The 27779-nt window shown below is 40.7% G+C and overlaps 2 protein-coding genes across 2 annotated transcripts in view; both read right to left on the bottom strand.

The window, feature by feature from the left end:
• ATG14 (autophagy related 14) overlaps positions 1–20459 on the bottom strand; it is a 34646-nt gene extending 14187 nt beyond the window's left edge. The window contains exons 1-5 of the mRNA XM_080643274.1: positions 20218–20459; positions 7326–7388; positions 6164–6206; positions 4681–4762; positions 2104–2341 (exon numbers count right to left, since the gene is read on the bottom strand). Of these exons, the coding sequence (XP_080499400.1) occupies positions 2104–2341; positions 4681–4762; positions 6164–6206; positions 7326–7388; positions 20218–20438 (647 nt within the window). The 5' untranslated portion in view covers positions 20439–20459. The remainder of the gene's footprint in view (positions 1–2103; positions 2342–4680; positions 4763–6163; positions 6207–7325; positions 7389–20217) is intronic.
• Positions 20460–22691: 2232 nt separating this feature from the next.
• TBPL2 (TATA-box binding protein like 2) overlaps positions 22692–27779 on the bottom strand; it is a gene marked incomplete at both ends in the record, with an annotated part of 29699 nt that continues 24611 nt past the window's right edge. The window contains one exon of the mRNA XM_080643285.1: positions 22692–22768. Within this exon, the coding sequence (XP_080499411.1) occupies positions 22692–22768 (77 nt within the window). The remainder of the gene's footprint in view (positions 22769–27779) is intronic.

Below are 27779 nucleotides of genomic sequence, written 5' to 3'. Positions count from 1 at the left end.
AATATCCCTTTATATGCTTAAAAATTTCTGAGGGTCCCAAAGAGCTTTTGTGTGTGTGGGTTAGGTCTACTGAGCTTTACTACATAAGAAATATGAAAACATTTTAAATTATTAATTCATTCCAAAATAATACTTATTACATGTTAACATAGTATATCTTTATGAAAAAAAAATCTGTATTTTTCAAACCAAGAACATTAGTAAAGAGTCAAATAACATAATACAGCACTGATAAGGATTTTTAAAAAACCTCTATAATACCCCAGTATTTCAGTTGTTCTTTCAAGTAAAATAGTGTCCATGAAAAAAGCAACTACTGCTTGCAATTCATTCAAGTGCTTTTCCTTGAGCCAACCATGGCACTTCGGTCTGCAGCAAAAGCAGCTTCTGCACACTTCCCATTTCATCATATGCTATCTTAAAAAGGTGTGTTTGCAGGGCAAGCCAATAAAATTTAAACAAAAATATTTCCTACTGCTTCATCAAGAACATTCTTGTTGCAAAACTGGTTTTTGTTTTTGTTTGAATACTGCAAGTACATGGCAGAATACAATGACTATTACTGCAGCTTGGTGTCACTGCTTTGAAATGTCGCGGCACCAGAGGTTTTACCCACCATGGCTTTTGAGCCACCAGTGCAAATGTCAACAGAGTGAAAAAGGAAAATAAAGTGTTAGTATTATTATATAAAAACAGTTTTGACTGCATGGACCCCCTGAAAGGGTTACAGGGACCCACAGAGCCCATAGACCACACTTGGAGATCTGCTGGTCTGAAGCGTGATGGGAATGAGAAGTCACAGCAGGCACAAATGCACAGGAGGGGAAGAACATGGTGGTTTGGGAGCAGAGATGATCAGTGGGGTTGTGTAGAATACACAAAGGAAGTGCCAGGAGACGGTATTAGAAAGGTGGGTTGGAAATGGGAGCTGGGAAGGGCCTTTTGCACTGCACTAAGTTTAGATTCTGTTCTCCTGGCCAGTGGTTCTCGATCCTTTTTCCTTCTGCCACAAAACACATAGAGTAACTCCTACTGGCTATCACGGTTAAGGCCGGGGGTGAGGGGGACCAGGCCAGTTCCAAGCTGTAATGCTACTTCCTCCTTCTCCCACTCAAGGAAGTTTGAGAAATAAGAATGAACACGAAATCTTATTATAGGGATAACTTCAAAATCATCAGCTTAAAAAAAATTAACTGTGTATACTAATATATACTAACAGAAAAACTTAAACAGCACAGGTAGAAAGGAGAAAGTTTTTCTCCCTGTTTTCTGTGACTTTGTATGCAATTGTGAGTCTCCATTCCAATATTGTTGCCATCTGCACACATTCATCTACCATAAGATTCATAAAGGAATCAAATCCCCGCAATATTCCTTGGACATGTCTGCCACCAGTTAATTTCAAGGATAACTTCCATAAATTTTGTTAACTCGGGAGGGTGAGCTTTGCTCATGTGTCTACTCATTGAGTTCAAAGCTCTCTCCAAAAGGAATCTGTGGCCTCTTTCATGTTCCCAAGGCAGGCAATTTAATTTGGCAAAATGTTTCTGTTTTGTCAGCTTTTTTACCCGCTTTGGCCTGACTGGTTGTCTTTTGAGGGTAACCATGTGCTACTGCTAAGAGTAGACTGAAGATACCCGGTGCTTGACAACAGCTAGTCAGCAGTGAAAGGCTGTCACCATGTAAGAAACCCCAAGCACTAGGTGCTTTCTTCCACTTTAGTTCCTGAACCTATGTGAAGTAAGCATTTATTATCCCTAACTTAGGTTCAAGAACCTGCCTCACAGCATATAACTAATAAACAACCCGATTGGGATTGCAGCTGACATTGGCCATCAGATGGTTTTTTGATCAGGGTGAGTCAGCACCTCATCGGGAAGCTGTAAGTGTACACAAGCTCCTCCGAGGGCCACCACCCTTTCTCTTGGCTGCCTCCCCAACTTCATGCAGTGTGCAGTGTTTGCTGAAGCAGATAAGACTTCATTCAGTTTAATTACCAGGAAAGCCAATGGCCCCAGAATGAGGTCAAATGAGGTGCTGACACACTTAAAAAATACTTGATTTTGGAACCTGATCTAGAGTCAAAAGACTTGCTTACTGTACCTCGCACCAGTCTTCACTTCCTCAATTGGAAAAATCACAGAGGTGAGCTCTAATATATGAGATCGCCGAAGATCTGCCAGACGCTCATAATGACTTTTTAAGTCAATCGTTTTTTTTTCTACTAGGTCCCCAAGTTTGCGGTTATGCCTCTGAATCTTCTCCTTTTTCTCTTGATGCCGTTGTGCTCGAGTATAAAGCTTCTGATTCTTTTCCTTGGTTTTGAGAAGGCCTTCAGAATCTAAAATAAATCAAACTCAACAATTATCTCTACAATTATTTCCTGGAATCTATGAACTCCCTTAGGTTGTGAGCTTGGCAACTACCCTGCATTATGTTCTAAAGCAGGGGTCCTCAAACTTTTTAAACAGGGGGCCAGTTCACTGTCCCTCAGACCGCTGGAGGGCTGGACTATAGTTTAAAAAGAAACAACTATGAACAAATTCCTATGCTCACTGCGGGCCCGGGACGAGTTGGCTGCTAAGCAGGACAGGCAGCGGCACCCGGCGGGCCGGATAAATGTCCTCGGCGGGCCGCATGTGGCCCGCAGGCCGTAGTTTGAGGACCCCTGTCAGGGTTCGGGACCCAGCAGACCATCAGAACCACCCACAGCAGTGGACTCAAAGTGTGGCCTATGCATCTGGGTCCATCTGCAAACTTTTCCCAATCAGACAAGAGATGTACAGAAATACAGACTAAGTTTAGAAAATGTTTTATTTGACATGGCAATTTGACATTGCCATAACATTCAAGCGTATGATCATTTTTTTAGTAATTTATTATACTTTATAAAAATATTGGTATCAGTTTACGACAGATTGGAAATCAAAGAGAAACTACTGGTCTTTTACTACAGTTTCAGAACCACTGACCCAGTCCCCATGCATGAGATTGTATTTCCTAAATCCAGGGTGGGTCCCAAGATTCTCTCTCTAGGTTTTAAAAAGGTTCCCAGATCTCTCTGCCAGGGATGGAAACCACTGTTTTAAGTTCACTGCTTTAGAACCATTCATTTTATTCTCTGTGGTTGTTGCTTTTGTATTTTGGTGTGAGGAATCTATGAGAGCTGATCAAAGTTTTAAACTTGCTCACCAGAGAAATGTACAAGGTCAGTAAATTCAGCAATTTGAGGCGGTTCTCAGATACCTGGTGGCCAACCTCTGGGGTGAACATCACAGAAGTGTGGGGCAAGAGGTACACCAGGTTCAAGGTTAAATGTCAAGTCCCTACACTGCTGCTGAACCAGAGGCTTTGGAGGCTGCGTGCCAAACCCAGTGAGCAATTGGCTGTCCGCAGTCCTGGATGCCCCTTCATCATGCTGCCCTGCTTCTCTCGTTAATCCTGTGAAACTCCACAGAACTGTATGAGGAAAATGTCTTCAAAGGAAGCTTTAACTCCACTATGTACCCCTTACAAGATATTGCTTCTGAAAGCAATGAATAGGAGAGGGATTCACAAGGTCTGATGGTGACTCATTCTAAACTTTAAATACTGATCTTCAGAAATACACATAGTATTTCCAAGGTTGTAGGATTTCTAAGAGAACTCTCTTAAATTTTGATAACTACCTATTGATAGAGAATATCAGTAAAAGTATAATGTAAGATTAATATAGATTAAAATATGTATAAAATACACTAATGGAGAAAAAAAAATTCTATGCCTCTGGTAGGAACTAATAATTATAAATGGACTAGAGGCCTGGTACACAAAATTCGTGCACGGGGGTGGGGGGGAAGGGGGATTTGTTCCTCAGCCCAGCCTGCACCCTCTCCAATCTGGGACCCCTTGAGGGCTGTCCAACCGCCCGTTTAGGCCCGATCCCAATGGGATCGGGCCTAAACGGGCGGTTGGACAGCCCTCTCACAATCCAGAACTGCTGGTTCCCAACTGCTCACCTGCCTCTGCCTGACTGCCCCTAACTGCTTCTGCCTGCCAGCCTGATCATCCCCTAACCACTCCCCTGCCAGCCTGATCGACACCTAACTGCTCCCTGGCCGGCCCGATTGCCCCTAACTGCCCTCTCCTGCAGACCTGGTCACCCCCCAACTGCCCTCCCTGCTGGCCTGATCGCCCACAACTGCCCTCCCCTGCAGGCCTGGGTCCCCCCAACTGTCCTCCGGTGCAGGCCTGATCCCCCCCCAACTGCCCTCCTCTGCTGGCCTGGTCACCCCTAACTGCCCTCCCCTGCATGCCATCTTGTGTCCACATGGAGGCAGCCATCTTTGACAACATGGGGGCGGCCATCTTTGTGTCTTGGAGTGACGGTCAATTTGCATATTGCTCTTTTATTAGATAGGATTCCAAGTTAGACTCTGAATCTCCTCTTAGCTAAGGCAAATTGGAAACATATGTTCCTTAACTTTTTTTAAAGTGAGAAAGGTAGCAAGTTATTTAAAGGTCTTTATATAAGAATCCCTTACACAAATGTTTCATAAGGAGAGGAAGGTAAGCAGTAACTTTTCCAGGTTGCTGTTGCCCCAGCTCCTCTCTCTTTCTCTGCCTCTCTAGTTTATTAATCCCATGAAATTCCACATGAGCTCTTTATTAGGGCTGGAGGGAGGGGGTCCAATTACTTACTTTTCTTCATTTCTTCATTTCCTTTACATATTGTTTGTTTCAGCTGTTCAATCCTCATCTTGCAGGACATTATTTTCCATCTCTTAAAAAGTATGCAATAAATATCAGAAATTTTGGCCTCATAATTAATATGATTATCTACCCAGTATCCCCACCCATTTTTCAGGTATATCTTAGAAAATATAATGAAAACTGTTACATTTATTATAGCTTCTGTAACTATGTCAGATTACCAAAAAGAAAAAAATTGTGTATTATGGCTCAATGCAGAAGCTGTTAGAAAATTAAAGAGAAATTCACAGAGAAAAATGTTGCAGTATGTTCTCTTAACATGCTCTGTCCAATATATAGCCACCTGCCACATGTGGCTATTTAAAAGTCAATTAAAATTTCATAAAATGACAAAATTCAGCCTGGCTGGGGTGGATCAGTGGTTGAGCCACATGAACTAGGAGGTCAAGGTTTGATTTCCAGTCAGGGCACATGCCCAAGTAGCAGGTTCAATCCCTAGAAAAGGGCTTGCAGGAGGCAACTGATCAATGACTATTTCTCATTATTGATGTTTCTGTCTCTCTCTCTCCCTTCCTCTCTCTAAAATCAATAAAAGCATATTTTTAAAAATTCAGTTTCTTATACTACCCATATGTCTTATGCTCAACAATGCTCAAAACCACATGTGGCTAATGGCTCCCATCCATATTGGTATGCGTAGATATAGAACATTTGCATCATCACAGAAAGTTCTGTTTGTGCCCAGAGGGTTAACAAAACAAACGAACACAAAATGGTTTTTTTTATGGCTTATCAAGGTCCTCACTCCTAGATTACAAAAAAACTTCCCCCTATTTTCTTTTCACATTTTTATGAGTTTACTTTTCACATTTAATCATTACTCCATCTAAAATGTGTGTGTGTGTGTTTATGATGAGTACGTTTTCTCCAAAAGGATAGTCCATTGTTCTTATATTTCTACTAGAGGCCCAGTGCATAAAATTCGTCAGCCGGCCTGCACCCTCTCGCAGTCCAGGACCGCTGGCTCCTAACTGCTCACCTGCCTGCCTGCTGACCACCCCTAACCCCTCTGCCTGCCTGCCTGATCACCCCTAACTGCCCTCCCTCTGGCCTGATTGCACCTAACTACCTCTGCCTCAGCCCCCACCACCGTGGCTTTGTCCGGAAGGAGGACCAGACGACCGGAAGATGTCTGGTCGACCCGGTCTAATTAGCATATTACCCTTTTATTAGTATAGATGTCACTGTCAGACTTCATAACCTTTACAACAGCTCCCTAATGAACTGTCAATATCCCGTTTTTGGTAACAATAAAATATCTGAGAAGCCCACACTACAAATATATTCAAAGAGAGGACTTTCAAAAATGAACAAAAACAAATTTAAACTCACAATGATTTTTTAAGCACCAACTTAAAAACATGTAACCTCAAGTACAAAGAATATTATTTAAATAGTTCTTACAGCTTACCAACTGATCTGTTATCCATTTTCCTTCCATAGCTTTTAACACTCTGTATGGAGAAGAGAGATACTAAATAAGCCCTTAAAAAATTAAATTTTATAAAGCTCAAAAATGTAAAATCAACAATTTTTAAACATAACTTCTTATAAATGGCTTGAAATAGCAAAATGGGACTGAAGCACGTGTTTTCCAAATTCTGTTCTCTGCAATTTTTTCTCACCTCCTTCTTTTTGCACTTCTAACACAGCCCAGAGCCTTTCTGTAGGCATTCATCATAAACTTCCATAACAGCCGGAGCCTTTGTCCTCAGTCATAGCTAATAATTCCCATCAGTCATAATTAATGATAGTTACAAGAGAATTCATGATTAAAAATGCTAAGATCATTACACAAAGAAAAGGCACAAGCCAATATCTGCAAATATTTGTTTTATGGAGTGTTCTGTAAAAATAGAAGTTTCTGCCCTGTCCAGTGTGGCTCAGTTGGCTGGAGCATCATCCTTTACACTGAAAGGTTTTGAACCCCAGTCCTGATGTGTGCAGGAAGGCAACTGATCACTGTTTCTTCCCTTTCCATTTGTCCCTTTCTCTTTCTCTTCCCCTCTTTCTTAAAAAAAAAAAAAAAAAAAAAGAATAAGCATGGCGTCAGGGGAGATTTAAATATACAAATAAATAGTTTGCCTCCCCTCAGACCTACTGAATCAGAATACCTGAGGATAGGATTTTAAGAATCTGCATTTTTATCCATTACCTCAGTTAATGAATTCTGATATAGATTATCTGCATACCAAACTTTGCAAAAACACTGATAAAGAAAGCTAAACAGAAGCAGTAACATCCTATAGGAGCCACCATCACTAACTTAAGTCTAACATGCCTACTGTCCTGGACCCGTCTGCCACATACCAATGATCAGGCTGGGGGCTTAATTCATCCATCCCATCACTAGTACCTACTGTGCACAGGCACTGGGTCTGATCCCAATATTTTCTAGAAACTGGATAACTCTCCTATTTTGCTTCTCCAAGATGCACTGCTCTTTTGTACTTTCAGATTGTATCCTAGATTTAGTAAGTTAGCAATCCATGTATCTGCATACCCCAGCACTGAATTAAACCACATGGTGACTAGATAACCTCCACAAATTAAAAAGCCAAATGAAGACTCACTCTTTTTGAAATTCTTCCTGCTTGCTCTTAAGTTGGCTTAACCGTTCCTTCTTGTCTATAAACCTGTAAGAAAAAAAGTTAATGTTTTATTTAAATATTCTTTTTTTTTCCAGTTCAATCAGATTATATGAACTCTCTGGAAGCCAATCATGTCTGCAGACTCACCTGGAAATGTCACTGAAAGTAAGTACTGTACACAACTTCTCAATGGGATGCAAGTGGCTGCTCACCACTTGGTTAAAGTTAAATTCAAACTCTCAGCTTCAAAATTCTGTCATGGGTTTATAAAATATGCCTATAGGTTTCCACCCCTAGGTTAAATTATTTCCAAACAGGCACATTAGAGTACTAATGTGAATTTGAATTCAAAAAAACTGAGGCTTCTATTATAAAAACTAGAGACCCAATGCACAAAATTCGTGTAAGAGCAGACCTTCGCAGCCGCAGCACCTGCCTCAATCCTGCAGCTGCAGCCCTGGCTTCGTCCAGAAGGTCATCCAGACGGCCATTCGGCCGATTTGCATATTACGCTTTTATTATTATAGATTATTTTTACCCTAGGCAGTTTGGCTCATTGAATAGAGCATCAGCCCACGGACTAAAGGGTCTTGGGTTCAATTCTGATCAAGGGCATGTACCTCAGTTGCAGGCTCGATCCCTGGCCCGGGTTGGGGCAGGCAACCAACTGATGTATCTCTCTCTCTCTCTCCCCCTTCCTTCCATTCTCTCTGAAAAGCAATGGAGAAAATATCCTTGGGTGAAGATTAACAACAACAACAAAATAATAATTTTAATTATTAAGCTTAATTTAATCCTGCTCTCACCTATCAATTTGTTCCTTATATTTTAAGTACAATTTTTTCTCACTTATTTTATTGCTAGGAATTGGAGGTTACAAAATTAATAAGTAAAAGTTACCAAGAAGAAGGAGTATCATATTGCAGTGAATCTTCTCTGTCAGTATTCTACTCTCATACTTATTATTTTCTTCCTGTTACCTATTTGGTGTTTAGTTTGCCCCTTTTTTGCAGTTTATGGTAAAAACTCAAATCATTGATTTTATGCCACCTTCTTTTTAATATAACCATTTAAAGTTATAAATTTCCCCCTAAGTATTGTTTTAGCTACACCAAAAATGTTGATGCAGTGTATTTAGTTTGAAATTTATAATTCTCCTTAAGATTCCTTTGACTCACAAGTTATTTACAAGTATATTATTTAATTTCCAGATATAATGGGCTTTCTTAGGTAACTTATTGTTATTATTTTCTTAATTCTGATGTGGTCATAGAATAAAGTGTGAGATTTCAATCTTTTGATTTGAGACTGCCTTGAATTTGGTTTGCCTCAGTGAAAGTTCCACGGGCACTTGAAAGAACGTGTATTCCACAGCTGCTGGGTACAGTGCTCTATAATGTCAACTAGCTGAAGGTGTCTCACAGTGTCATTCAGATCTTCTAGATCTGTGCTGTTCAATATGGTAAACACTAGTCACACGAGGCTACTGAACACCTGAAATGTGGTTTGTTGCTTAATAAGGATTTGATTTTAGAATTGCATGACTAACATTGTGCAACTGATTTTCAACTGAGTGAACAGTGGCTCACTATTTTCAAGGAAACAATGGTGCTACAGCAACATGGTATACAGTCTAAGGACAGGCTTTTGCCTGTCTCCTGAATTTCTAGCCTAAATGAAAACCATTTAACAGAACAATAACAGCCCTAAAAATCTCTTCCTTACAAGTCTCTCTAAAACACTAGTTCGATAACACCATGTTTGAAACATACCCAAATGGTCTAATTATGACCATTTAATAGCCACTGAAAATGTACAATACATAATATATTAAACAAAAAAGCAAATCAAGCCCAGCCAGTGTTGCTCAGTAGTTGAGCATCAACTCATGAACCAGGAGGTCACGGTTCAATCCCCGGTTGGGACCTGTGGGGGGCCAGGGGCGCTTGAAACCAATCAAGGGTTCACTCTCATGTCGATGTCACTCTCTCTCTCTCACTCAAATCAATAAAAATATATTTTTTAAAAATTCAGTTCCTCAGTTGCACTAACCACATTTCAATAGGCCCAAATGGCTGGCTCCCACCATATTGGAAAGCGTAGAAACAGAACACCATGGCAGAAAGTTCGATTGGGTAGCACTGCAATGGCCAGTCAGGTGGTTAGTGCATGAAATAGCACTAGAAAACTCAGAAACCAATGTGAAATGTAGACAAACCCAGAGACTCATCAATTAACTTAACAGTCTTTTATTATGTGCCCGCAACTTATAACAAAGAATCTGCCACAATATTAAGAAGTCTAATGATATGTTCTGTAGCTGTGTACTCTTGGACATATTACTTGTTTTATGCTTCCATTTCCTTGTATATAAAAAAAGAGAAAATAATGTGGTATTTATTTCTGTCTCACTAAGGCAATGTGGTGATTCATGGTGCCGTAACCTGAAGGGTATGACAAACTGACAAGATTCATCAAACCATGCAAAAAAGGACTGACAGAGGAAGATAAAATCTTGCTTTTAGAAGTTATGGGAGTTCTCCTTTCAGATGTCATAAAAATGCCACTCCACTTTGCACTAGAACAAACTGGGATGACAAACAACTTTGTTCAGCTTTAAAAGCTGGTTGATTTTCTTGGGCTTTGTCCACACACACACACACACACACACACACACACACACACAAAACAAAATACACAGTTGACAGCAGGAATAATAAACGAAAGATAATTCTTTCTGTACCCAACAGTTCATGAGTCATGGTATCTTTGATGAAGGAAATTAAAACTAAATGGTGTTGCCGAAACCGGTTTGGCTCAGTGGATAGAGCGTCGGCCTGCGGACTGAAGGGTCCCGGGTTCGATTCCGGTCAAGGGCATGTACCTTGGTTGCGGGCACATCCCCAGTGGGAGGTGTGCAGGAGGCAGCTGATCGATGTTTCTCTCTCATCGATGTTTCTGGCTTTCTATCCCTCTCCTTTCCTCTCTGTAAAATATCAATAAAATATATTTTAAAAAAAACACCTAAATGGTGTTAACAAAGCTAAACAGCAGATGATATCAATGAATGTGGCTGGGTCAGCATTTCAACTGCTCATCAACACACTCATCCATTCTCTGCATTCTCCATCCCACTACTCATGGAAATAGATAAATTCATTCCGTAAGTCTGCGCTTTCTCAATATGGTTTGAAACAAATGGAAAGATTAACAGATAGTCATTATATTCAAACCAAACCTGACTCAAAAAGGAGCCCTGGCTAGTGTGGCTCAGTTGGTTGGAGTGTCATCACATATGCCAAAAGGTTGTGGGTTCCATTCCTGGTCAGGGCACATATCTCCCCCCTACCCTTCTCTTCCCTCTAAAATCAATAAGCATATCCTCTGTGAGGATTTTTTTTAAAAAAGAGGGGGGAAGGAATCATATTATATGTACTTTCAAGTTGGGTTTATCACATAAAATATTCTGTATGTATGTTTTTCCATATCAGAACATATAAGTATCTCATTCTTGAACAGATACACAGAATTTCATACAATAGACATCATATAATTTATTTTTTTAAAATCCTCACCTGAGGATATTTTTTCTGTTGATTTTTTAGAGAACGTGGGAGAGGGAAAGACAGAGAGATATATCGATAAGGGAGAAACACAGTTTGGTTGCCTCCTGCACCAGCCCTACCATGTATCTGCAACTGAAGTACGTGCCCTTGATCGGAATCAAACCTGGGACCCTTCAGTCCAAAGGCCGACGCTCTATCCACTGAGCCAAACAGGATAGGGCATATAATTTACTTATATAAACTCCTATTAAACACTGCCAATTTTTCACTCTTACCAATATTATGAATGAATATCTTAGTGCATAAATCTTTACAAGCTTTTAAGATTATCTATGAGAAATTCCAATAAGTAAAATAAATTGCTAGGTCAAATATGTACAAGCAAAATTCTGGCAGTTATTTTTAAATTTCTTCTGGATCATCTATATATATAAAAGGCTAACACGCAAAGTGTCCCTGCAGGAGTTCAACCGAGAGATCGGGAGTTCTATCACTTGCTATGACATGCATTGACCACCAGGGGGTGGCATGGAAAGAAGGAAGGCCCTGGCCAGCAGCTGGCAGCTGGGGAAGGGAGGCCCCAGTCGGGAGCCGAAAGGAAGGCCTCGGCCACCAGCCGGAAGGCCCCAATTGGCCCTGATTGCTGGCCAGGCCTAGGGACCCTACCCATGCATGAATTTCGTGCACCGGGCCTCTAGTGTAATATAATTCACAACCCCACCAGTAAAAAAATCTATTTTTTCATACTCTCCCCAAACACTGCACATTTTAGTCTTTGCTAACCTGACTGGCTTTCCCACCCCTTTCCCCCAAAGATAGTTCATAATTCAAATACTTTATTTCACTAGAAATGAATGCCCTTTCCCTAAATAAATAGCTACTTAGTTTTCTTTTGTTATTCCTGTCTATGTCCTTTGTCCATCTTTCTATAGTTTTTTAAGGATTATTAGGGATATTAGCCATTTTTCTTTCATACATCTTGAAAAATCTCCCACCTCAATCTCCTTTTGACTACTCATGTTTCTGTTCTACAGAATTTTCCAACTTTTATGCAGATACGTTTATCAATTTTGTGTTGGTTTGTTCAATGACTTCAGTATTTTGTGGTTTCCGAAAGGACTCTGCCAGTGAACCTGTACTGTGCACCATGGCTTTTACAAGTTTCCTATATTTTCTCCCAATTTAAAAAGGCCTTCTACATTATTTACCAAATTTCTCCACTTATAAGATTTGTTTTCTTCCCTAAAAAAGTACTTCCTTAAATGGATTACTGTTTCCTAAATTCTTCCATACTTTTACAATTAATCATTTCTTTTCCATTAAAAAAATACTCCCTTAAGTTGACTTCAAATCATTCTCCCTTCAATAGAGGTGGATGGGAATGAGAGCGGTAATCACCCAGCACCCCGGTGGTACAAGAGACGGCACACCACCCAGTGCAGGCTTCCGAGGGAGCTTTGTGTGAGCTATGCCTATCTGGGCTAAGACTTAGGATGAGTTAAAGCTGGCCCTGTCAAGGGAAGGAAGTCATTAAGGGCAGAGGAAATTATGTTTCACAAGGTAAAAAATTAATCTCTGCACCAAAGCGTCAACACTCCCAAGTGGGATACTGAGGATAGAAGTGTGTTGCTAATGAGTGTGAGCCCTGGCCACTGACAATCATGGGCAACTGAGAGTTATACACAGGTTAGACCATTCATAAATATCCCATATTACCAGAAAAACAGCACCGGGGCAGGTTCTCTATTAGGGATCCACATTAGTTCTGTGCTAGGTGATAGATAATTAACGTCATTGTAACACCTACAACTATTAAGCCACCTACTGAGCACTTAGACGTCCCAAGCACAGCACCTTTCACAAAATAACCAATCCCTCCATCTGCCTGCCCAGTCCTTTCCCTCATCCTAGGGGTATGTGTATGTTTACTTTGTGCCTAGGGCTATGGCAATAGAAAGATCTGAGAAACCTTTAATGTATTATAACCACTAATGTATTGTAGAAAGGAAAAAAAATCCAAAACTTTCAAATAAGCAACTGAAGGCCTAAAAAAAATATTCTGTCTCCTTCTTTATGTATTTCTGTACTTTACAATTTTCTACAATACTCATATATACTTTTACAATCAGAAAAAAGGTATATAGTCAATGAAAATTTCTCATGTTCACCCCCCCGAGGATCACATCTACACAAAAATACATATATAATCTCCTTAAAGTATCTAAAGTTCTTAGGTCCTTTGAGACAGGTTATATTCTTTGGGTTCCTTAAATATAAGGGAGAAATGAGCACACTGTTTTTAGGTCACTGTGGGGAGTTTTACCCATCACTGATTTGGGCCCAGATTGTGGAAGAAGAATTAATGACTATTTCTGGATATAGAAATAAGGCAGTGAGGCTTCTCAGGTAAGTGAGAGCACAGAGGTTCCTGGGAGAAGAGAGCACAGAAATCTCCTTGTTTAAGTGGAGGCAGTTAAAGAAATAAATATTTCTTGAATTAGGATATGAACACAGTAAGGATTACTAGCCATCAAATTTTTCTTCCTTAGCTTTAGGCATATACTAGTAAGGGTGTAATGTTTATGGACAAATGCAATAGGGGAAAAACATGGTCCTCATCAGGATGGCTTTTTATGTTAGAATATTTAGGATTTCAGAAAGGACAGTAAAAACACTCCACTGGCAGGAATGAAGGTTAAGTTAGTAGAAAATGGAAACCAAGTGCCATTTAATCTCCTCACTTGTAAAATGGGAATACTGCTTACAAGACTTGGTTACAGGGATTAAATAACATAAATGTGAAAGCATCAAGTACAGGCACTTAGCACAAAATATACTTTAGTTTCCCTTTTCTTTATTATAATGAGTGCTTTAGCACTTAAACTTATGAATGCATTAAAATGAACTCTCTCTCTCTCTCTCTCTCTCTCTCTCTCTATATATATATATATATATATATATATATATATATAAATACAGTTCAGATCTGGAAGTGAATTTAAAAATTAGCATAGTTTAAGCACAACTCCTCTGTTTCTTCACTTTTAAGATAGGTTAATAACACATGGCTTTGTGGTGGGAAATAAATGGCAGATAATAAATGTGAAATCCTAGCCGAAACCGGTCTGGCTCAGTGAACAGAGCGTCGGCCTGCAGACTGAAAGGTCCCAGGTTCGATTCCGGTCAAGGGCATGTACCTTGGTTGCGGGCACATCCCCAGTGGGAGGTGTGCAGGAGGCAGCTGATCGATGTTTCTAGCTCTCTATCCCTCTCCCTTCCTCTCTGTGAAATATCAATAAAATATATTTTAAAAAAAATAAATGTGAAAGCCTTTTATAAATTTTAAAAGGTATAATGATGAAGCGCAGCCAGTGATATTGACTGAAAACCAAACATATTTTCTTAGCAGATACAATTAAACAGCAGTAAGGGTGGTAAACTCTTGTCTAAAGGTGGGGAGACCAGCTACCTGTAGAGCTTTTGTTCTGCTGAGTGAGGTATACAAATGTGGCCTCAGAACTGAATTCTTAGGACAATACATTTTTATAGACAGGCTATCGTCACTGACAACCAAAAGAATACTAGAGGGAGAACAGAAATATCTAAAAGATAATTTTTTGGATGTTGGTTGTGTCTTCCTCTTGAAATCTTCAGTAATGTCTAAATTTCTTGCTCATCCTTTATCCCACTTCAGTTTGTTTAGTGCCTATATTTCTGTTTCCTGATAAAATGTAGTAATATATTCTTAAAACTCATCAGTGAAGGTAATGCTGCATCATTCCTGAAAATGTACTTATAAAAGCAATATCCATATGCTCATAAAATATGTCTGCCTTTTTAATCCACACTTTAAAATAACTGGTTCCTAAAACCAGCAGGCATCCTCACATTATGCTCCCCATCCCATCCCTACCCCTATTATAAGCCAGTAACTGACTTCTTTCCAGTTTTGTCTGGGAAGATGACTTTAACTTGTCAGTTCCCTATTGAGCAACAGTGCTATTTTTGTTATCAGATAAATGAATAATCCAGAAAATTACATTCCTGTTAAAAGAGCTGTAATTGTAAAATATTCATCAGTACAATCCAAGGATTGTGTTGGGAGTACTGCTTAAATCACTTCTCTTCATCTCTTAAAGAAGCACACAAGTTAAAAGGCAGGTGAAAAAGTGGAGAAGAAAGTGGGTATTGTCTTAGGACTGGGGCCAAGGTCAGAGATGAGGAAAGGATAGTGTTGGTGAGAATACCGTGGTATAAGGAAGTCTTCCCACTAAACAACAAAAAAGTAGTGTTTAGATATTTTTCAAACAATCTATCTACCAACTCTTACTTTTCACAAAATTATATAAAGACACATGCTTCCTTCTTAGTTGTAAAAGGAACTATTATGAGATAGTCTTTAACATCTAATTTTCCTTGAATTATTGAACTATTTTTTATATATATTTTTATTGATTTTAGAGAGAAAGTGAGAGGGAGAGAGTGATAGAAACATCAATGATGAGAGAGTGGAGTCATTGATGGGCTGCCTCCTGCACACTGCCTACTGGGGATCAAGCCTGCAACCTGGGCATGGGCCCTGACCGGGAATCAAACCCATGACCTCTTGGTTCATAGATTGATGCTCAACCACTGAGCCACGCCCGCTGGGCCTGTTAAACTATTAAAACCTGTATATTCAGGTAGCCCACCAATGAAACTAAAAAAAAAAAATACATTTACATTTATAAGAACTTTGATATGCATGATCACATTCAAGATCCATGTAAGCACAGATAATTTGGCTAATTTACTGAAAAGAATCAGAGGTTAAGCAAGGGTTTTTAAAATGTGCTGTAAATCTCCATATTTTATTTCCAAGTGATTTCCCAGAGTTAGCGAGGAGTTTTTCATAGAGTCTGAAAGCAAAACACAGAGTACAAAACTTTCATAAATACTAAAAATATCTCACAACCAACCTCACCCCCAAAACTTGAGGCTTATAAGTAATCAGTGTAAATCCTTGAGAGCAGAGACCTGCCTTTCTCTTCTATAACTTGCAAGAATGTTTTATGTAGATAACTGCATCCAGTGAGAGCTCATAAAAAATGATTTGGCTTTTAGCACATGGTCCTGGGTCTCAAGAGATTGTTTCATCTTAGAAGATATTTGGCATTGTTCTGGGAATGATGAAAACAAACTCCACTTCTTAAGGAATACACAGTTCAGAAATGGGAACAGTGAAAAGTGACATGAAGCTGGCTGAGCAGACCACTTTAGCAGTCTTCTTCTTTTTTTTTTTTTTTAATATATTTTATTGATTTTTTACAGAGAGGAAGGGAGAGGGATAGAGAGTTAGAAACATCGATGAGAGAGAAACATCGATCAGCTGCCTCCTGCACACCCCCCACTGGGGACGTGCCCGCAACCAAGGTACATGCCCTTGACCGGAATCGAACCCGGGACCCTTCAGTCCGCAGGCCGACGCTCTATCCACTGAGCCAAACCGGTTTCGGCTTTAGCAGTCTTCTTGTCCCTGAACCCTAGATTTTCTTTTTTATCTCTCAATTTTGAATGGTTCTGGTATTGGCTCTTTATTTTTCTTGGTCAGAAAAAGAAAACCACTAGAACACACCTCTCTACTGAAAATTCACTTTAATGCTCAGATTTAGCAAAAAAAAATTATTTGTAAAGGTTTATTGACTTTATCATTCCTTCAACAATATGCCTACTGTGCGCTCCACTGCCGCTGTGCAAAGTACTGGTGATCTGATTGAACAAAACCAGAATTCATGTCCTCATGAAACTACATTGTGGATGCAGAGCTCCTCCTCAAATAAATATTACACATCATGCTCAGTACCAGACAGGATTGAGTACTGTGATAGGGAATAATGGGGAGAGATGGAAATGTGAACCTACCTTAGTGAAGGTCAGGGAAAGCCTCACTAAGGAAGCAGCGTTAAAGTTAAGACAGAAAGACAAGATGCCAATCAGGAGGTAAAGTGTTTCAGGCAGAGGAAACAGCAAGGGGAAGAGCCCAGTGGTGAAAACGTTTCGATGTGTTAGAGACTATTTGCGCATGAATAGCGTGAGTTAATATTTGACTGCTTAATATATGCTAGACTTTATGCTAAGTAGCTTAATGCATCCTCTTATGTAATCACTACCAGAAACCCCGCCATTTTCAAAATGAAATAAACAAGCATAGGCAAAGTTAACTTGCTCAAAATCACATAGCAAGTGGGGGTGCTTGGATTCAATTAAATCAGTATCAATCCAAAGCCTACATTTTTAACTCAACCTTATAGCCAAAGTTAAAGATAAGCAATAGCCACATCACATGGGACTTTATATGCCATGGTAAGGAGCTTGGCTTTACTTCTTAATTAATTAGATTACTTTTTTGTTTTTGTTTTTTTAATATATTTTTTATTGATATTATACAGAGAGGGAGGGAGAGGGATAGAGAGTTAGAAACATCGATGAGAGAGAAACATCGATCAGCTGCCTCCTGCACACCTCCTACGGAGGATGTGCCCGCAACCAAGGTAAGTGCCCTTGACCGGAATCGAACCTGGGACCTTTCAGTCCACAGGCCGACGCTCTATCCACTGAGCCAAACCGGTTTCAGCAGGTTACTTTTTTTGAATTTTAAACTCAGTGAGAAGTCATTGAAAGGTTTAAGCCAGTGGTCGGCAAACTCATTAGTCAACAGAGCCAAATTTCAACAGTACAACGATTGAAATTTCTTTTAAGAGCCAAATTTTTAAACTTAAACTTCTTCTAACGCCACTTCTTCAAAATAGACTTGCCCAGGCCGTGGTATTTTGTAGAAGAGCCACACTCAAGGGGCCAAAGAGCCGCATGTGGCTCGAGAGCCGCAGTTTGCCGACCGCGGGTTTAAGCAAAACAATAACGTTACCTGATTTACTTTTTTACAGTGGCTGTTGTGTGTTGGCCAGAGAGGGTGGGGAGGCGCTGCAGAGTTAAAAAAAAAAAAAAAGGAAACCAATAAGTAGCCAAGAGAGAAGTGAAGGCAGTCTGGACTAGAAGTAGACAAATTCAAGATCTATTTTAGAGCAAATCAAATTAGACTTGCCAATTATTTGGATACATGAAATAATTCCCAGGCTTCTGGCTTGGTAACAAAGGATAAAAAGGAAATGATTCAGGATCAGACAGTTTGGGAAAGAGAAGTAGATCCATTCAGTCATTCAACAAATCTTATAATCCTATCCTCGACTATGTGAGGACATGGGAGAGTACAAAACTGATAAAGTCTTGCCCTCATAGAGCTTACATCTTCGGAGTGGAGGGCAGTTAGACATTAATATGTAAGCCATAGATGGAGATAATTGCTATGTAAGCCAATAAAGCAGGTAACCTGGGAAAGGAGGTGACTATTTTAATTGAGTGGTCAAAAAGAATTTCTCTAATGAGCAGAGGCCTAAAGGAAACAAAGGTAGCCCTGACTAGAGCTCCCAGCAGTGTGAATAAGACTGCAATGCCACCAGCCAGGAGTGTTTTTGTGTGTCTGAGGACTGGCAAGGAAGCCAGGTGGTATAGCAGAGTAGGTAAGGGAAAAATAATAGATCAGAGGAGAACAGGCTATGCAGAACTCTGATTAAGGACTTCAGCTTTTTTACTTTGAAATCCTGAAAGATTTCAAAGAGGAATGGAGGAGTGGTGTTACCCTGGTTGCAATATGGAAATAACACTATAAGGAAGCAAAGGTGGAAGCAGAGGCTCGTGAGGCATTGTTCCTTTGGTCACCAGGATTGTGATTTGGGGCAAATTCCCTAACCTCTTGGCTTGTGTTCTCAAAGTTTGGTGGATCAGGGTAGGTGATGAAAGGGTCAAGCTTAGGATAGCTTTTGAAGAGTGGATAGAATCTGTTGATGGGATTAGATGGGGTAGCATTAAGAGAGGAGTCAAGGAAGACTGTTTTTTGTCCTGTACCAAAGAAGAATGAGGTTACCATTTACTGAGTTTGGCATGAGCATGGGAGGAACAGATTTATATTGGAAAACAGCTCCAGTTTGCCAAGATAGAGATACTTATTACAAATTTAAATATAGATGTTGGGCAGGCAGCTGTTTTCTAGATTCCAGAGAGGTCTGGTTTGGATCTAGCCTGGCAGTCTTCAGCATATAGATGGTATTTAAGTCATGAGAATGGATGTAGGAAAACATACAGATAGAAGATTCAGAACTAAACCCTTGAAAAACCCCATCAGTTAGACATTCCCGTCTCATACCTAGTATTCTTAAAATTAAAAAAACTGCTTTAATTTTTAAAGCTGTCACTTATTAGGTCAGTTTCTAATGTCATCAAACGGCAATGAACTAAAAAGATTACATCCTACAAATCTCAAAACAGGAAAAAAAGAACAGAACTCCATTCATGATCAGAGTTAAAACTAGGAATTCAAAACATTTCCAAATATAAAGGTTGTACAAACTAGTGGTTAAATGCATAGTATAAGAGTTCAGGATGTCTGGATCTTAATTCTGGTCCCTACACTCAACTATGTGACCTAGGGGAGGGCACTTACTATGCAGTTTACTCAGCAATAAGTTGGGGATAACAACTTCTTGGATTGAGTGAATTACTACCTGAACTTCTGCAATAAAAAAGTTAGCTTATCTTAGTGAAATAAAAGTTGGGAGAGAGACCCTTCAACTAAACACACGAATTCTTCAATTACCTTAACCGAGGACTTGTAGCTCTGTTTTGATTTCAAAACTTGTTCCTAAATTTAATTATCTTAACTCATGCCTTAAAACAAAGCCAAAACACATGCCCAAACGCCTTGGTATCCAAAACAACAGGGAGTAACTGCTAGTCCCAGTTCCCACAGAGTAAGCATGTCTGATAACAAGGTCCAGCTGCGACGCAGGCTTCCGGGGCTCGAATCCCTCCTGAACTACTTACTTGATTCTCTCCTGGTCTCTCCTAGAGGATGAGTGTATTTTCAAAGACAGAAAAAGGTTAAATCAAGCTTTGAATGGGAGTGCAGCAAAGAGCTGAGACTACAACCCTAAGGCAGCAACAGGGGGAGACCTCTCCAGAGTCACCGTCTATCCCTTTTCCAGAGCACAGTGGGGTCAGACTCCTCTCGGGTGGGTTATGGGGAAACGGCGACCTTCCCTCATCTAGCCCCCGACCCCGACCCTGTTCCCTGGGAGCAAAGCAGCTCCTCTTCCTCTCTCCCCCTCCTCTCGAGGGAGTCCGGGGTCCAGACCTGGGCCTCGAGCTCTAGCCTCCAGCGCGGAGCTGAGGAGCCACCCCGGGAAGAGACAATAGGGCCGTGGCGGCCGCCGTACCTCTCCCGGTCGCGGCCGTCGAAGTAGACGAAATCGCCGTTCTGAACGCACTTGGCGCAGGTCAGCCGCCGGCGGGTGGTGTTGCACAGCGGACACCGCTCCACCGCCACGTACAGCCCCTCCGCGTCGTCCACCGAGTCCTCCAGGTCCCGGGCGAGCGGCCGGGGCCCGCAGCCGGGAGCCTCCGGCGCCCGGGCTGCCTTCCCACTGGGAGACGCCATGATAGCCTGAGAGCGGAGCCAGTCACGTGGGATTTTGTTTTCAACCAGATGCATCCTGGGCGAGGGGGAGGGGCCTGGGAGGCGCCAGGAGCGCGGGCGGGGGTCCCGGCGAGGCCCTGGCCCAGCCTCCCGAGGACCGGGCGCTGTTGCTTTTCCTGTCCGCTGAGGGGCGGCGTGTCCCGAAGCAGAAGTTATGTTAGAGGGGCGAGTCGGCCAAGCACAATGTCATCATGGCGGGATCATGCCAAGGCTACAGATTTAGGTCTCTTAACTTGTGCAAGAAATAGTCATACGATGCCCCAAGGAGTCTGGGTAAACGGATTGGGAACAAAAATAAGGGACTTTATTTAATTCGCTTGATGCTTTAAAATTTGGCTAAAACGACAGCAAACAAGGTTGGTGAAGGGGCTGGGTCTTGGAATGAGGTTTCATTTTGGCTCACCCATTTCCTTAATGGCTGTGTGATTTGGGGCAAATTCCTAACCTCTTGGTGGTCTCATCTGTTTAATGGAGAAGTACCTACCTAACCAGCATCGTGAGAATTACTAAGCAAACACGTTTAATAATAATCTGATATTTTACGAATAGCTAACCAGTGGGAACAACCATACTACTGAACGTAGAAATCACTTTTGTATCTTTCTGAAAAGATAATTTTGATTAATGGCCAACATTCCTCCCCTACCTACTCTGTCTGGGCCAGACTCTGAGAAAGAATTTGAACTAGATAGAAAATAACCTAAATAGGATTACTCCCAGTTTCTTCAGGGAGGGGTAAATAAGGTGGGTCATAAGATTGTTAACAGAGTAATTAGTGTTTGAATATGCTTCTAAACCACAGAAGGAAAAAAGAAAAGTGGGCTTATAGGTCAAATTATCTAGACCAGTGATTCCCAAGGATTATTTTAGTAGGTTGTCAACTGATAACTGCCCTAAATTCTCTCTCTAGCAGGGACTTCAATCCCAAGTTCCACAACTAGAGATTCATAACTGCCCACTACGCAGCAAGGGATGTACCATGGCCACCAGCTCAGCATGTTGGACACTGAGCTCTCCTCACAAATCTGTTTCCTCCTCTTGGGAAAGACATAATCACTACCACTTGGGGCTATGAGTCATGTTAGCCTTTTCCCTCCCTGTTAACCTCCACATCTCCATCAAATACTGATGAATTCACAAACTAATTAGGTCTTGAATCTAAACCCTTTGCTCCATCCTCTTCGTCTTATCCAACCTGTTTTAACACAATCCTATATAATAAAACCCTAATATGCAAATCGACCGAACCATGGAACAACCAGTAGCTATGATGCACACTGACCACCAGGGGGCAGATGCTCAATGCATGAGTTGCCCCCTGTTGGTCAGTGTGCTCCCACAGGGAGAGCGCCACTCAGCCAGAAGCCGGGCTCATAGCTGGCGAGCCCAGTGGTGGCAGCACTAAGAACCCCTTGGGGGATGTCTGCCTGCCGGCTTAGGCCTGCTCCCCTAAGCCAACAGGCGGACATCCAAGGGGTTTCGGACTGCAAGAGGGCTCATGCTGGGCTGAGAGACCCCCTCCCCCATTGCATCAATGTCGTGCACCAGGCCTCTAGTAGGATTATAAAGGCACACAGAAAGCAAAAATTCCCCATGCTGTTTCAAAATAGAGCTTACACTAAATCTGAATAGTTCCTGAAAGTTTGAGATTTATTTTTAAGTGAGAGAATTTTCTCTGATCATTTCAAACAAACAAAAAAAAGTGATTTTCCTCAAGGTTTCAGACTTTCATGTTTCATTTATGTTCTGACAGGATCCTTCACAGTGCCTATACCTGATAGCTAGGATCATCTAATCAATATTTTAAAAGGCAAAAAACAGACACATTGATTTTTCTCCTGCTAGATATTACAGATAGTATCTATTTTATGCAGTTATTTGAAATTTCTATATATTACCATGCATTTTCAGAGGACATGTTATGCTCTACATCTTTAACCAGAGTAGAACATTAAATTTTAATGATACTACAAAATCATTCTAGCAAGGCCTTAAATCTCTCACTTTCTGAAATAAGTTTACTTGTTTTAAAAATAACATACAAGAGTCATTTTGAAGAAGAAGCTTTCTTCATTTCACATGGAATCACCTTTTAATAAGTAAAGTCAAAATGTGCATGGAACATCTACAATTAAAGGTAGAAAAATCCAGTTGTTTCTGTCCTGGGCTTATGCACATACTCATCAATATACTGTGAGATGTTGAGTGATATACTCAGGCTTTTTTAAAACCCTTTAGAATGGGATAGATGTTTTCAAATGCTTCATAGATCTCAGAACGGTCTTTGGCACCTGTAAAGAAATCCAAGTTTATATCATCTTTAAGAACAATCCCAAAATTTTCTTAAGAATAAAATTTCATTGTCATCTCCAATTACTTTAATATGATGACATCTCTTTAGGTGTACCTGAGAAGTGGCATTTATTTCTGGTGAAGACAAAAGAATTTAGTGATTACATCCACATTTCCACAAACACACACCACAGACCAGAGTTTTCTAGTACTTCCAGTATGTGGGCATATCAGATCATCTTTAGCCACATAGGACTCACTATGATATATGGAATGTTATCTCTAGGTGTGCCATGAATATAATCCCAGAACACGACCTTCATCAGTATCTGTAGGCATTTAGCTACCAGCAAAAGAGACTTCTTTTGATCCACTTACCCTAGTTAACATTTTGATTCTCTAATGTTGACTAACAGAGTGAGATAAAGTGGAGCAAAAGTTTTAAATGTCAGTGTATGTAAGATTATTAGAGGGAAAAATTATACCACTATTACCCCTCAAGAGTCTTAAATTACCAGAGATCTTTTTTTTTTAATTTCCAGAGATCTTTAATGATAACAAAGTGCTCTAGGAGTTAAAGAGATAAAAACATGAATTAGATATGGTCCCCACCCTTGAGAGATATTATTCAGTCCCTACTCATCTCTCACCACCTACCATCACTAACTACTTCCACCTTCAAAGCTATGCAAGCACACTGAGCTAAGGGTTGTGGCCTGGTATTACTTATGTATATGGAGCTGTCAGTTAATCAGGAAATTATCTGGTATTATTGTGGGAAGGGGGCAAGGAGATTAATGAAAGGAATATAAAAACTTAGCATGAAGAGGAATGGAAAATAGCTTAAGTTGATAAAGGCTTCCTTGGGAGCTATAAGGTTGGAGAGGAGGAAGGCTCAGTAAGAGATCAAAAATAAACTGTGGGGGAAGAGCCGAAACCGGTTTGGCTCAGTGGATAGAGCGTCGGCCTGCGGACTGAAGGGTCCCGGGTTCGATTCCGGTCAGGGGCATGTACCTTGGTTGCGGGCGCATCCCCAGTGGGGGGTGTGCGGGAGGCGGCTGATCGATGTTTCTCTCTCATCGATGTTTCTAGCTCTCTATCCCTCTCCATTCCTCTCTGTAAAAAATCAATAAAATATATTAAAAAAATAAATAAATAAATAAACTGTGGGGGAAGAAACCAAGAGGGCGGCATAGGTAAACACCTAAACTGCTGCCTCATACAACAATTTCAAAACTACAACTAAAAGATAAAATGGACATCATCCAGAACCACAGGAAGGTTGGCTGAGTGGAAATTCTATAACTAGAAGGAGAGAGAAAAGCACACTGAGACTCAGAGGAGCTGCAGGAGGGCAAGGTACCAAGGCACGCGTGCAGAGAGGGCAGGCAACTGAGTACGTGGCTGGCTTTCTCAATCGGGAGGGAGACAAAAGCTCCCGACTGCGCTGAACTCCAGTTCCGAACGAGACTCTGGGGACCCAGATTCATATGGGGTGAAACTGGACTGTCAGGAAAGAGAAAAGCACACTGAGACTCAGAGAAACTGCAGAAGGTGCGTGCAGAGAGGGCGGGCAACCGAGTACGCGGCTGGCTTTCTCAAGCGGGAGGGAGACAAAAGCTCCCGACTGCACTGAACTCCAGTTCTGGGCAAGACTCTGGGGACCCAGACTCATTCAGAGAGAAACTGGACTGTCTGGCAGCGGGCGGAACTTTAGGGTGGCTTTCTCTCAGAGGTGCTTGTAGCGATTACCATGGGACACTGAGACACAGGGGCCTATTAGGGCAGGGCTGATGGGAAACAAGTGCTGTCTGCTCCACCCTGAGACTCCACCCCATCCAAGCTGAGCATAGAGGCTTTTGCAAGTCTTCTCTCATAAGGGTGTCTCCAGCACAGAAGTTCTCACAGCATAGACACAGCTGATCCTCACAGCCAACTGGCCTGGAGGTCAATTCCTCCCAGTGATACCAACAACAATCAAGGCTTAACTACAACAAGACTGTGCACACAGCCCACAGAGGGGTTCACCAAGAGTGTCTACCTCAGGTAACTGGGGAGGCTGAGCCACTGGGCCATATAGGACACCTAGCACACAAAGCCACTCTATCAACTCAGGGAAGCAACCAAAATGCAGAGACAAAGAAACAGGTCACAAATGAAAGAAATGGAGGAAAGCAAATGACTGGATATAGAGTTCAAAACCATGGTTATAAGGTTTTTCAAGAATTTTCTAGAAAAGGCCGATAAGTTTAGCGAGACCCTTGAGGATATGAAAAAGGACCAACTAAAAATTAAGCATACACGACTGAAATAAAAAATATTATACAGAGATCTAACAGCAGACTAGAGGATTGCAAGAAACAAGTCAAAGATTTGAAATACAAAGAAGCAAAAAAACACTCAACCAGAAAAGCAAAAAGAAAAAGAATCCAAAAATATGAAGATAATGTAAGGAGCCTCTGGGACAACTTCAAGCGTACCAACATCCGAATTATGGGGGTGCCAGAAGAAGAGAGAGCAAGATACTGAAAACCTATTTGAAGAAATAATGACAGAAAACTTCCCCCACCTGGTGAAAGAAATAGACTTACAAGTCCAGGAAGCGCACAGAACCCCAAACAAAAGGAATCCAAAGAGGACCACACCAAGACACATCATAATTAAAATGCCAAGAGCAAAAGACAAAGAGAGAATATTAAAAGCAGCAAGAGAAAAACAGTTACCTACAAGGGAGCACCCATACGACTGTCAGCTGATTTCTCAACTGTAACTATGCAGGCCAGATGGGAGTGGCAAGAAATATTCAAAGTGATGAATAGCAAGAACCTACAACCAAGACTACTCTACCCAGCAAAGCTATCATTCAGAATTGAAGGGCAGATAAAGAGCTTCACAGATAAGAAAAAGCTAAAGGAGTTTATCACCACCAAACCAGTATTGTATGAGATGCTGAAAGGTATTCTTTAAGAGGAGGAGGAAGAAGAAAAAGGTAAAGATAAAAATATGAACAACAAATACATATCTATCAACAAGTGAATCTAAAAATCAAGTGAATAAAAAAAATCTGAGGAACAGAATAAACTGGTGAATATAATAGAATCAGGGGCATAGAAAGAGAGTGGACTGACAATTCTCGGGGGAAAGGGATGTGGGGGGTGCGGGAAGAGACTAGACAAAAATCGTACACCTATGGATGAGGACAGTGGGGTGGGGGTAAGGGCAGAAGTTGTGGTGGGAACTAGGTGGAGGGGAGCTATGGGGGAAAAAAGAGGAACAATTGTAATAATCTGAACAATAAAGATTTGTTAAATAATTTAAAAAAAAGAAATAACCTGTGGGAAGTGGCTATCTGGTTTAATTACAGGACTAATCACAGGGAATTACCAAAAGAAGGATCATCAGTTTTGAGAAAAAGGTAGAAATCAGGATTCAGAACCAAAGATGAGCTATCATTTTAAAATGGCAAATGTTGGTAAGGTTATGGAGAAATAGGAATCCTCAGATATTGCTGATGGGACTGTAAAATGGTTCAGCCTCTATAGAAATGTTTGGCGCTTCCTCAAAAAAAAGTTAAAATAAGAATTAGCACGTGACCTGGCAATTCCACTTCTTGGTATGTATCCCCCCAAATTAAAAACAGGTACTCAATAACACACTTGTAGATGCCTGTTGATTGCAGCACTATTCAAAACAGCCAAGAAGGAAAACAACCTAAGTGTATATTAACAGATGACTGGATATAAAACTGTCGTGTACATATATAACCGAATATTATTCAGCCTTATAAAGGAATCAAGTACTGATACAGTCTACAATGCAGATGAACCTCAAAAACTACCTGAGGAAAGCCAGTTTCAAAAGGTTACATATTGTATGAGTCTGTTTATATGAAGTAACCAGAAAAGATAATTCCAGAAACAGAATGCACATTGGTGGTTATCAGGGGCTAGTGGGGAGGGAGGAATAGGGAGAAACTACTTAATGAAAGGGATTTTACTTTGAAGTAATGGAAATGTTTTGGAACTAGACAGAATGGCGGTTGTACATTATGAATGTACTAAATATCACTGAATTGTTCACTTTAAGATGGTTAATTTTATGTTATGTGAATTCTACTTCAATAAATTCTTTAAAATGTTTTTAAAGAATCAAAGATGAAGTTTTTATGAGCTTAAGTTATTTGAGAGATAAGGGGGGAAAGTTACTTATTCATTGCCAAGGAGTTTACTGTGTCAATCTCCACCCTCAAGCATGTCGGGGAAGGAGGAGGGTGTTATTGACACAGATAACAGAAGCTCTGAACCTTTGTGGTATGAGAAACCCTGTAAGTCTCAGCAGATTTTTGTTACAACACTAAAATTTTAGTTTCTAAAGAGAATGGTTTTGTAGAAACCAAGGAGTGGGTTGGAGAAGAAATAAAACACCAGTATATATATTTAAAAAGAAACAAAACAAAACTCCCTGCCTCTGGTTTGATGGATGTTTGGGGTTTCTGAACACATTTGAATAGAATAGCTTTCTTGTTAGGAGACAGTGAAGTATGTATAGCAAACCCACTCCCACTCCTCCCCCCACCCTCCCAAAATACCAAAACTAAGGTTCCTTTTACATTTCATTGAGGAATAGAGTATCTAGGTCCAGAATTTTGAATAATTATGCAATTCAGTTTTAGCATAACACTTAAAAGAAAAAAAAAATCATACCTAAGAGCATTGCATTCAAGCCCAAAGACTAACATTCTGTTAGCCCCTGGCGAGCAGAAAACACTCATTGCCAAGAGAGACCAGACATTGAGGGTGATCATTATGTTCTATTATAGGAAACCTTTAGACACAAAGGGCTTTAGGGAGATTATCTAGTACAATTACTTCACTTCATACTGGGGCCCAAGAAGTTGAAGTTCCCTTGAATGTTAGCAGCTATGGGAGAAGTTCTTGTGTATCCAGTGTTCCTTCTTTTGCAACCAAAGTCAACAAAAAAACATTGCCAGGATTTGTAACTGGCAATGCT

The sequence above is a fragment of the Plecotus auritus genome (genome assembly GCF_963455305.1).
Source record: "Plecotus auritus genome assembly, chromosome: 1".
In the NCBI taxonomy this organism is placed as follows: Eukaryota; Metazoa; Chordata; class Mammalia; order Chiroptera; family Vespertilionidae; genus Plecotus; species Plecotus auritus.
The sequence above is the reverse complement of the archived record's forward strand: the minus strand, read 5'-3'. Positions and strand labels throughout refer to the sequence as shown.